Source organism: Oncorhynchus kisutch, linkage group LG26 (assembly GCF_002021735.2).
Source record: "Oncorhynchus kisutch isolate 150728-3 linkage group LG26, Okis_V2, whole genome shotgun sequence".
Lineage (NCBI taxonomy): Eukaryota > Metazoa > Chordata > Actinopteri > Salmoniformes > Salmonidae > Oncorhynchus > Oncorhynchus kisutch.
This window is the reverse complement of record NC_034199.2, coordinates 7,777,061-7,789,534: the sequence shown is the minus strand read 5'-3', so window position 1 is coordinate 7,789,534 and position 12,474 is coordinate 7,777,061. Positions and strand designations below refer to the sequence as shown.

General features: G+C 42.2%; 1 protein-coding gene across 5 annotated transcripts in view; it reads left to right on the top strand.

The window, feature by feature from the left end:
- Positions 1 to 7,926: 7,926 nt before the first annotated feature.
- The window catches only part of LOC109871059 (solute carrier family 35 member F5), a 33,399-nt gene continuing 28,851 nt past the window's right edge, over positions 7,927 to 12,474 (top strand). The window contains exons 1-7 of one of the 5 annotated variants that reach the window (XM_020461851.2): positions 8,697 to 8,972; positions 9,406 to 9,496; positions 9,923 to 9,995; positions 10,101 to 10,242; positions 10,743 to 10,892; positions 11,060 to 11,125; positions 11,278 to 11,359. In XM_020461851.2, the coding sequence (XP_020317440.1) occupies positions 10,108 to 10,242; positions 10,743 to 10,892; positions 11,060 to 11,125; positions 11,278 to 11,359 (433 nt within the window). In that variant the 5' untranslated portion in view covers positions 8,697 to 8,972; positions 9,406 to 9,496; positions 9,923 to 9,995; positions 10,101 to 10,107. The other 4 variants (XM_020461852.1, XM_020461854.2, XM_020461850.1 and 1 more) reach the window with 4 other exon arrangements.

Below are 12,474 nucleotides of genomic sequence, written 5' to 3'. Positions count from 1 at the left end.
ACAATTAATCTAACAACTTCACAACAACTACCTTATACACACGAGTGTAAAGGAATGAATAACAATATGTACATAAAAATATATGGATGAGGAATGGCCGAACGGCATAGGCAAGATGCAGTAGATGGTATAGAGTACAGTATATACATATGAGATGAGTAATGTAGGGTATGTAATCATTATATAAAGTGGCATTGTTTAAAGTGACTTGTGATAGATTTATTACGTCCCATTATTAATTATTAAAGTGGCTAGAGATTTGAGTCAGTATATTGGTAGCAGACACTCAATGTTAGTGAAGGCTGTTTAACAGTCTGATGGCCTTGAGATAGAAGCTGTTTTTCAGTCGGAATCTATGCAGCCTACTCAATCACTTTCTATAGATACTGTTTACATGCCTCCTGCGCCGTATACAGCGATCCTCACTGAGTTCCCTGAATTCCTCACTGAGTTCCCTGAATTCCTGACCAGGTAGTCATGGCAGATAATATTCACATTTTTGGTGACTTTAAAATTCACATGGAAAAGCCAACAGACCCACTCCAAAAGGCTTTCGGAGCCATCATTGACTCAGTGGGTTTTGTCCAACTTGTCTCCAAACCTACTCACTCTGCACCTAGTTTTGTCCCGTGGAATAAATACTGCAGATCTTAATGTTTTTCCTCATAATCCTGGACTATCGGACCACCAATTTATTACGTTTGCAATCACAACAAATAATCTGCTTAAACACAACCAAGGATCATTAAAAGCCATGCTATAAATTCTCGGACAAGCGAAAGATTCCCAGATGCCCTTCCAGACTCCCTCCACCTACCCAAGGAGGTTGCAGTACAAAAATCGGTTAAGCTAGGGGGCACTATTTTCATTTTTGGAAAAATAACATGCCCAAAGTAAACGGCCTATTTCTCAGGACCAGATGCTAGAATATGCATATAATTGACAGCTTAGGATAGAAAACACTCTAAAGTTTCCAAAACTGTAAATTTTTTGTCTGTGAGTATAACAGAACTGATATTGCAGGCGAAAGCCTAAGAAAAATCCAATCAGGAAGTGACTCTTTTGAAACCGTTGTGTTCCTATGCACCCCTATTGGCCATTGAAAGGGTTATCAACCAGATTCCTTTTTCTACGTATTCCCTAATGTGTCTACAGCATTTTGATGTAGTTTCACGCCTTTATGTTGAAGAATGAGCGTAAATGACTACATTGCATAAGTGGCCAGCTGAGGGCTCTCAGAGTGATTCTTGCGTAAAAGACAGAGGTAGTAAATATTCCTCTCGCTCCTACTGAAAAGCCAATTGTCCTGGTTGATATATTATCGAATAGATATTTGAAAAACACCTTGAGGATTGATTATAAAAAACGTTTGCCATGTTTCTGTATATACTATGGATATAATTTGGAATTTTTATTCGGGGTCGTCGTGACTGCTATTTCCGGTGGATTTCTGAACATTAACGTGACCAACAAACGGAGGTATTTTGGGTATAAAAATCATCTTTATGGAACAAAAGGAACATTTGCTGTCTAACTGGGAGTCTCGTCAATGAAAACATCCAAAGATCATCAAAGGTAAATGGTTCATTTGATTGCTTTTCTGATTTTCGTGACCAAGCTTCCTGCTGCTAGCTGGACATAATGCTATGCTAGGCTATCGATAAACTTACACAAACGCTTGTCTTGCTTTGGCTGTAAAGCATCATTTCAAAATGTGATGAACTCCTGGGCCGGGTGATTAACAAAAGGCTAAGCTGTGTTTCACAATATTTCACTTGTGAATATTAATATTTTCTAGGAATATTTTTTGACCGTTGCGCTATGCTAATTAGTGTAGTTGATGACAATTCTCCCGGATCAGGGAGGGGTAGTTCCAAATGACCTAACTGAGGAACTAAATGTAACCTTGCGTCCTTGCGTAATACCATAGATGTAGTCGCACCCCTAAAAACAAAAAAACATTTGTTATATCTCCCTGGTATACAGAAAATAGCCAAGCCCTGAAGCAAGCTTCCAGAAAATTGGAATGGAAATGGCGCTCTACCAAACTGGAAGTCTTCCCGACTAGAATGAAAAGACAGTACAGTGCAATATCGATCATCCTATTTTTCCAACTTAATTGAAGAGAAAGAGAACAATCCAAAATGTATTTTTGATACTGTCGCAAAGCTAACTAAAAAGCATTCCCCAAGAGATGATGGCTTTCAATTTTGACAAAAAGATCATGATCATTAGAATCATTAGTATTTCTGCAAAGCTCAGTTGTCCTGAGTCTGCACAACACTGCCAAGACCTAGGATCAAGGGAGACACTCAAGTTTTTTAATCCTATATCTCTTGACACATTCATGAAAATATTCATGGCTTAAACCTTCAAGCTGCATACTGGACCCTATTCCAACTAAACTACTGAAAGAGCTGCTTCCTGTGCTTGGCCCTTCTATGTTGAACATAATAAACGGCTCCCTATCCACCGGTTGTGTACCGAACTCACTAAGTGTGACAGTAATAAATAAAATAGCCTCTCTTGAAAAAGCCAAACCTTGACCCCAAAAATATAAAAAAATATATTGAATCTCCCATTCCTCACAAACATTTCTGAAAAAGCTCACTGCCTTCCTGAAGACAAAACAATGTATACGAAATGCTTCAGTCTGGTTTTAGACCCCATCAGAGCACTGAGACTGCCCTCGGGAAGGTGGTAAAATGACCTTTTTACTGGTGTCAGACCAAGGCTCTGCATCTGTCCTTGTGCTAGACCTTTTGACACAACCCATCACCACATTATTTTGGAGAGATTGGAAACCCAAATTGGTCTACATGGACAAGTTCTGGCCTGGTTTAGATCTTATTTGTCGAAAATATATTAGTTTGTCTCTGTGGATGGTTTGTCTTCTAACAAATCAACTGTAAGTTTCGGTGTTCCTCAAGGTTCTGGACCACTATTGTTTTCAATATATATTTTACCTCTTGGTGATGTTTCGGAAACATAATGTTAACTTTCACTGCTATGTGGACGATACACAGCTGTACATTTTGATGAAACATGGTGAAGCCCCAAACGTTCCCTCCCTGTGTTTCAGACATAAGGAAGTGGATGGTGGCAAATGTTTTACTTTTAAATTCGGACAAAACCGAGATGCTAGTTCTAGGTCCCAAGAAACAAGGAAAACTTCTGTTGGATCTGACAGTCGTCTCAAATAAAACTGTGAAGGACCTCAGCGTTACTCTGGACCCTGATCTCTGTGGAATGGTCTGTCTATCCATGTGAAAGATGCAGACTCGGTCTCAACCTTTAAGTCTTTACTGAAGACTCATCTCTTCAGTAGGTCCTAAAGATTGAGTGTAGTCTGGCCCAGGGGTGTGAAGGTGAACGGAAAGGCACTGGAGCAACAAACTTTGCCTGGCCGGTTCCCCTCTCTCCACTGGGATTCTCTGCCTCTAATCCTATTACAGGGGCTGAGTCACTGGCTTACTGGTGCTCTTCCATTCCATCCCTAGGAGGGGTGCCTCACTTGAGTGGGTTAAGTCACTGATGTGATCTTCCTGTCCGGGTTTGGCGCCTCTCTCGGTTTCGTCCCGTACTCAGCTTGTCTCAGGGTAGTAAGTTGGTAGTTTGAAGATATCCCTCTAGTGGTGTGGGGGCTGTGCTTTGGCAAGTGGGTGGAGTTATATCCTGCCTATTTGGCCCTGTCCAAATATCGTCGGATGGGGCCACAGTGTCTTCCGACCCCTCCTGTCTCAGCCTCAAGTATTTATGCTGCAATAGTTTACGTGTTGGGGGGCTAGGGTCAATATGTTATATGCAGAGTATTTCTCTTGTCTTATCCGGTGTCCTGTGTGAATTTAAGTATGCTCCCTTTAATTCTCTCTTCCTCTCCCTCCCCTCCCGGAGGACCAAATGCCTCAGGACTACCTGGCCTGATGACTCCTTGCTGTCCCCAGTCCACCTGGTCGTGCTGCTGCTCCAGTTTCAACTGTTCCTTCTGCGGCTATGGAACCCTGATCTGTTCACCGGACGTGCTACCTTGCCACGGACCTGTTGTTTTCGACTGTCTCTCTCTACCACACCTGCTGTCTCTAACTCTGAATGCTCGGCTATGAAAAGCCAACTGACATTTACTCCTGAGGTGCTGACCTGTTGCACCCTCTATACAACCAATGTGATTATTATTTGATCCTGCTGGTCATCTATGAACGTTTGAACATCTTGGCCATGTACTCTTATAATCTCAACCCGGCACAGCCAGAAGAGGACTGGCCACCCCTCAGAGTCTAGTTCCTCTCTAGGTTTCTTCCTTGGTTTCTACCTTTCTATGGAGTTTTTAATTGCCACTGTGCTTCTACATCTGCATTGCTTGCTGTTTGGGGTTTTAGGCTGGGTTTCTGTTTATCACTTTGTGACATTGGCTGATGTAAAAAGGGCATTCAAAATAAATTTGATTGATTGTGTGTGTGTGTGGCATCAATATGAATTTGTGTGTGTGTGTGAGCATATGTAGTGTGTGTATGTGTGTGTCTTTTTGAGGTTCTGAGGTCACATGTCAAATCTTTTCAGCCTCCTGAGGGGGAAGAGGCGTTGTTGTGCCCTTTTCACGACTGTGTTGGTGTGTTTGGACCATGATAATTCCTTAATGATGTCGACACCGAAAGAACTTGAAGCTCTCGACCCGCTCCACTACAGCCTCATCGGTGTGAATGGGGGTGTGATCGGCCATCCGTTTCCTGTAGTCCATAATCAGCTCCTTTGTTTTGCTGATGTTGAGGGAGAGGTTGTTGTCCTGGCACCACACTGCCAGGTTTCTGACCTCCTCGATATAGGCTGTCTCATCGTCGTCAGTGATCAGGCATACCACCATCGTGTCATCTGCAAACCTAATCGTGCGCGGCCATGCAGTCGTGGGTGAACAGGGAGTACAGGAGGTTACTAAACATGCAACCCTGAGCAAGGCAAAGGCAAATTGCCTGATATGGACAGTGGTGTTACAGAGATGGCAGGAGCAGTGGAATAGATCAAGACACTATTGGCAGGCATCTCTTTTAAATACAGAGAAAAGTTAGGGATAGGAGGAAGACAGCATAAGATAGAAGAGAGGAGTGAAGGTAACCTGTAGTGGACTTGTGATATTTGTTTGTGTTTCTTCTGACCAGAGGGAGCTCTGTGTCATGCAACTTGGGTCAAGATCTGTTTCATGCTTTGCTGTTTCTTGCTTTGCTCTTAGGAACAGGGCACCATTGAAATAAGTGCTTTCTAGGGTAGCGTTAAGTGTGGAGGTGGGGCAATTGAAGTTGAATATTCCTGGTGTATTTGATGCTCGCCGTTTTGTGCAAACGCAGACCCGGTGGTGAGCGTGGTGAAACATAGTCACTGTCAGTCCCTTTGAGTTTTGAGGCAGAGTCTTTACCCGACAAAATCATGTTAGGATATATCAAGTGTCATGTTAGAGCTTTTGTGCCAAATCTCCTGCGCTGCTTCTGGTGCAGCGTTTATGGTCATGTCTCAGCAGTTTGTAGGAGGGAGATTCCAAGATGTGGGAAGTGTTCAGGAGGCCATGGGATAGAGGATTGTGTAGTTTTGGTGGATAAAGTTGTGTGTGTCAACTGTAGGGGTGCCTATGTTGCTGGGGATTGGAAGTGTCCGGTGAGGGAGACGTAGGTTGAGGTCTGTTGTGGGAATTCAGTACTGAGAAAATTTGTGTAATTTCTTCAAACAATCATCTATATTTAATATCGATTACTTATTGCAATAATGAGGCTGGTTGACCCCCCACCCTTGAGTGTTGGACCGAGTAACCTAACCTTTACACAAATGCAGAATACTATATATAGCTGACACTAACAATGCTCAGTCATGGTTGGTTCAACCCCCCTTATGCAGACCAAGGAGCATCATTAGCCACTCTGGGTTCATCCTGTCATTATCTGCACATGGGTTGTCGTCTAAACCCCACCCTGGCTTAGTTTCCCAGATGCAAGGATGATTTCGAGAGAATGAGGAATTTCTCTAAACTCCTCCTGGCTATCTCTATCACACCCACCACATCTTGTCTATGTAATTCAGTCTTTAACTCATTTGTCAGCTCAAGCCATCTCTAGTGACCATACGCCCAGATAAGCTGCAGGGAACTAGAGTGGAGACCATAAAAACACAGACACTAACAGGACAGACATATCCCCCTACTTGGTAAGTATTAATCGCTAACTATTCATTTAAAACAAATTAGGTAAATGTGTAATTTTTCTATCACAGGAGGCTAGTCAGAGTAGTGCAGAAGGTGTCACATGCTGAGGCCGTGAAGAAAGTAGAGGAGGATGGGCCAGGATGGGATGAGTTCAGAAGACTTCAGAAGAGTTACAGGGTGTGTTGAGTGATGGTGTCCCATCCTCCCAGTTCTTTGGTTTTGGTTTTATTTTTCCCTTTTGACATTTGGTATCACAAAGTATAATATATTTATATTATTCTCTAGTTCGTTGAGGTAATGCAACATATTTTTATGCCAACTGCCGTTAAACTTCAAAGAAGAAGAAGAATGATGTAGCTGCAGGAAGTAAACAGCATAGTGGGTAAATTTCTGCAACCACTAAGATCGTTGAAGCGCAAAGCTCAGCTTCTCTGCTGTTTTGGTGCCCTGTTCACGCTGTGAACAGCATGAAGCGAACCTGTGCGTTACTGTAACCATGTTTCCATCCAACCATTTCATGCGGATGAATTACCTAACACATGAAAAAAGTAAGGATCGGGCTGATGTAAACATTAAATGCCGACAGAACATTTGTTAATTTGATATGGTGGGATCTTTTTGTGTCGGTAAAATGTATAATGCAAGAAATGGTGATATGTTGTAGGGTCACTATGACTTTGGAAAGCATGCCTTTATTAAAGGAAAACTCAACCCAAAACTATAATTTGGTATTTGTCCATTGTTGACATAGTCCCAAAATGTTTTGCTTGCCAGCAATCAAGTTTTCAAGATACGTAACTTTGAACATACAGAAATCATCTCTGTATGATGCATTTTGCATCATATAATACTGCAAGACTATGTCAACAATGGTCTAATTAAATAAATACCAAAATATCGTTTTTTTGTGAAGTTTTCCTTTAAACTACAGATTAAACCAATTATGATGACCTTCATAGGGAGATAAAGGGGATGAGTTTGATGCTCCTAAATATTGAGGATCTTATTCTGGTGACATGATGATCGATGCTTGGCTGCAGTTTGACAAATACAAATAATATCGCTCTTATCCTTAATAATCTCATAATGTAGGTAGCCTACCTGCACTGTACATGCAGGCTGTTGTTTAAAGCGTGCCAAGACCAGAGTGGGCACATTTGCTATATAACGCAACCGTTTTTGTGACAAAACCATCAGTAGATTTGAAAATGTGATGGAAATCCATTTAACTTGTATTTTTCATTCAGTACATGGAATTTAATGCACCACGTCATCGCGCACAGCGTTTTATCCGTTAACCGCAAAAAGTCAGTTGGATGGAAAAACATCTCTGGTGGAAAATGGGCATGTTGTTTTATGCCGATTTTTGAATATTCACATATTCTGTTTCAAATTGGATGGAAACCTAGCTAATGAGAGCGAAGTCTTGCATCTTGCTAATCTCAATATCTGCGGTGCTGCTCGTGGCAACGTAATTCTGCCTAATCTACCTTTAATGACAAATTGTATTGAATGATAGTGTCCTAGGATCAGAAGGGCCAAAGTAGTGGAATAGTGGTGAGGTTTTAATGGATGTAGGGTTAGTTGGTAGGGATTTTTTTTTAAATCATTTTTTCCCTACCCTTTTTGTGTCACAAAGTGTAATGAACTAATTCCACACTCCAGAACGATAGGCGGACACACAGCCCACACAGGTTGGCGACATGCACCTCTAACGTATGCTTGGGGACTGCCATATTATCATAGAACAAGAAGAAGAATTAGGAGTGTTAATGGGAGGCATTAATGTTATGAAGAATCGAGAGACAGGGTGTAGTAGTGTGATTCTGCTGGGTCCCAGACCATAGCGTCGAGTGGATCAAATGAAAAGGAATATTCCTAGTGTTTGTGACACCTGCCGTTTGGTGAGATGTAGACCCGGTGGCAATGGCGCAACTGAGAATACCGTCTCTCTTGTTGAGCGTTGACAGAGAGTTTTTACCCGATAAAGTCAGGTTAGGTTATATTTTCTATTCTGTCGGGTCCTATGTTCCGAACTGGCTACGGTGCATTAGGTTCCCACGATGTGAGAAATGTGCAGGAGGGCATAGTTAGAGGAACCATTACAGTTGGAATGAGAAAGCACGCGTGTCAACTGTTGGCGTGCCCATGAAGCTGGGGATCCAAAGTGCCCTGTGAGAGAGACACCGGTTGAGATTACCAGAGTTTGAGAGGGTACGTTTCCTATGCTGAGGCAGTGAAGAGAGTAGAGGACTGAAATGTGACCGAAATGTGCAATTCGCACTCTGACCTGCGAAAGAAAGCAATATGCAACACAGCGTCTAGTCTGCCGGAAAGCCACAATAATAATTTCGCCACAGTTATAAACAGTATATCACAAGTCTCAAAGGAGTCTAAAAACTGGACATTATTGTGGCTGCAGCAGAAACGTTTTTGGGATTTAAGGATTTTACATTTGAAGACCGGAAAAACTGCACTCCCAGGTTCCCCTTGAGCCTGTGTAGGTATCCGATCTGTTTTGTTTAATTTTTATTAACAGAAGGGGAATCCTGTTTCCATCCCGCATAGTAGATGGCGGGATGCACATGACATTCTGTGATCGCCAATAATATACCATAGAAGAAGAGAAGAAGCGTTCATGTTTACATCCAAACCAGTTTAGATATTGGCGTTATCATCGCATACTGTACGTTTATTACTGATGATCCAGCAGTTGTATTTTTCTGCAAAGGCGAAGAAGTAACGACCACGTCAAAAAGAACGAAGCCTACTTCCATCTAACGGTAGCTAGGTAAATACGAATGGTTTGTTGTTGATGTTGCCGGCTAGCTAGCCAATTTAGCCTGCTAAGTTAGCTGTAACGTTAAACTTCGAGATAGCTAACATTAGCTAGCTAACAATGGCCTCCGTATGTTTCTACAGTACTACAGGTCCTATATTGCAACAAAAAAGACATTGCTAGCTATATTGTAAACTAGCTAGTTAGCTACATGCAAATTAGACAGATGCTAACAAGCTTGTGAGTCGTGGTGAGCAGAGGAAGAAATTGTTGCTCTTGCTAGCTCACGTTAGGTATCGAAAGGTCTTAATTTGAAGATGATGGGGCCTTATGGTTAGAAGGGAATACATGTACCATACGCTGTCAGGGAGGTACAGAAAGCAATCGTTGAAGTGGAGAATCAGGTTTTCTATAGATAACCCAGACACCCAGTGTTCTTTATCAGACTGAAGGTACGCCTGAGGGTGGAGACGATCGGGTTCCTAGAGGTGTACTTTGACACTAGGCCAACCTGGGCAGAACGCATCGAGAGACTGGTGAGAAAGTGTACGAAGGTTCTAAATGTGATACGCCGCCTGACAGGGATAGAGTGGGGTCTGGGCGTTCCTCACTTAGGACCATGTATTTATTTGTGGGGAAACCAGTTCAAACGAGCAATTGAATATATGTGAAAATAATGTGTTAAATTGAGTTTGTAATGTCACAAAAAAGACAGTAGCTTTGGTTGATGTTGCTCTGAACAAAAGCCACATTTGTGTGTCCTGGGAAACTGTTTTCACCAAACAATTAGGCCTAGCCTATGTCATCTTTCTGGTTTCCAGATGTCCATATGGATTTTCACCCCAACAGCAATGTTCAGCGTTACATAACAATATTAATTGATAAGAGATTGCAGGTGATGAGCTCTGTGCACAGCAGATAGGATGACTGTTGCACAATTTTTCTCATCTACTTTGACACAGTTTCAGATTCCTGCCTGACTGAGGAGAGTCAGAACGTCCAAAACGCTGAAGAATCCTGTATTAGGATTTCCGGGTACTGTCACTGTGTCACATCTGAAAAACATCTAACATTTTGGTTTTTGGTATAACAGTTTGTGAAAAGTTTGTGCGATAATGAGTTTGTGTGTTTGTCAAGCAGTGTCCAGATGGTGTGGGTGTTCCTCATGAACCGCATGGGGTCTCAGGGCAGCACAGTGGCCCAGCGGAGACGCATGGCCCTGGGGGTGGTCATCCTCCTGCTGGTGGACATCATCTGGGTTGTCTCCTCTGAGCTCACCTCAGTAAGACACTAGCACTTCCTGTAGTCCCCTGGTTCCGCAGGCCACAGGCCTACTTATTCTTGTATTTGCATTTTAGCTTGGAACTGATTGTCAGGGGCACTCTCCAGACAGAGGGTGCACAGGGAGACATGAAAACCAGCAACACTGCAGAACTGGATGGCCTGGGTTAGGCAACCCTTATTTTGGCTAATATGCTAAAGCTTAAGACTAGTGCTCAATTATAAGACAATGCTTGACCCCTAACCCCTACCTGATGGATTTAAAAGGATTGAATAAGAATATGGTAGTAGCTTCACCTTGCCTTCCAGTGGGGTCATGGTTTCACTATGTTGCTAATAATATCTGTCCAGCCTTTGCAGAACTACACAAGTAGGGACTAGGTGGCAGTTTTGAGTACTTGGATTAGTCACATCTCATTAGTTTCAAAGTGACCTCTCTATTTAAAAAAAAAAAGCCATTCATACAGTAAGTCATGAGTATTTTCTCTATCCCCCCCCCAGTACATATTCAAGCGGCAGGAGTATAACAAGCCCTTCTTCAGCACGTTCACCAAGACCTCCATGTTTGTGCTGTACCTGCTGGGGTTCCTGCTGTGGCGGCCATGGAGGCAGCAGTGCACGGGCAGTCTCCGGGGACGACACGCAGCCTTTGTACGTCTAGCACTGATGTCTCGGGGGGGGGGGGGCAACGATACATTGTTGTTTCCATCTAAAGATGAATTGTTGCTTAGTGCAGTATCTTAGTAGTGGTCGTTGATACTATGTTGATTTGCTATGATAAAACAGCCCAGTCTAATCTATAGCGCCTCTCTCCACAGTTTGCTGATGCCGAGGCCTACTTTACCCCCTGTATCAATGACACCAGTTTGAATGACCATACTCTAGTGAGTATAATTGATTTGCTTTTTGTATTCTCTCTTACTCTCAATTTGATTTTACTGTTGGCTGGCTGAAAATACTGTAATGAAAATAAATGGGATGATAAGTAATGCTTTTAGTTGAGTGCATTAGTTGAACTCTATATTTCTTTCTTCAGAGTGAACCCTTGTATGTTCCAGTGAAGTTTCAGGATCTTCCGACTGAACAGACAAACTGTGCCATTGGAGATTGTGATTCCAGTGAGTATTACAACTTTAAAAAAATTGAGAAATAACATCTTTAGAAGACTAACCAACAGACTGATCTATAAATAATGCAATGTATTGCCTTTTTCTGCTAGTCAATTAAGCTTTCAAACTGATACAGTGCATTCGGAAAGCATTCGGAAAGCCTTTTGTTTTTGTTACAAAGCTGGATTCAAATGGATTTAATTGTAATTTTTTGGTCAACGATATACACAAAATGTCAAAGTGGGAAAAAATAAAAGTAACACTCATATAACTTGATTAGTATTCAGCCCCCAGAGTCAATACATGTTAGGCAGCAATTATAGGTGTAAGTCTTTTTTGGTAAGTCTCTTTCAGAGCTTTGGACTAGAGGTGACAACTAGACCCGTTCCGTATAGACCTTGTCAGATCCAGACCTGATCCAAGTGCGGGAAGGAGCAGAAAAGTTATTTTTTTAAGCTACTTTATGAATAGGAGCTGATAAAGTGCGAGAGGAGGGAGAGAGGTGCCACTCAAGCATGTGGGGGAGGGGCCGAACTGTGAGTGAGTGACACAGGGAGGAGGGAGGGAGAGACGAGACAGCAACCAACCAAGCCGATTAGCACTATACTAGACTAATAGCTGCCATAGGTTATTTATAATCAAATATAATTATGTAGTACCTGTCTGTGACTGTAGCCTATTGCTGCTTTATGATTAGCCAACAACAACAACAAGCTACACGCACCACACTTCACTCTCTTGAAAAGCAAGAGCATCTCTGTCTACTGCAGTAGTCTTGTTCGGATCTGTACGGGCCCTTCTGGACAAGTCAGTTAAAATTCCACATACCCGATACCCGTGACAATCAGATCCGACACAGACCCGTGACATTATTTAGAATTCTGGATCCGTCTTTCAATGTTTTGTATTCGGGATAAAAAGTAACTTTATTTGCCACATTCTTTGCAGTATTACTTTACTGCCTTGTTGCAAACAGGATGTATGTTTTTGGAATATTTTTATTCTGTGTAGGCTTCCTTATTTTCAGTCTGTCTTTTAGGTTAGTATTGTGGAGTAACTACAATGTTCATGATCCACCCTCAGTTTTGTCCTATCATAGCCATTAAGCGATGTAACTGTTTTAC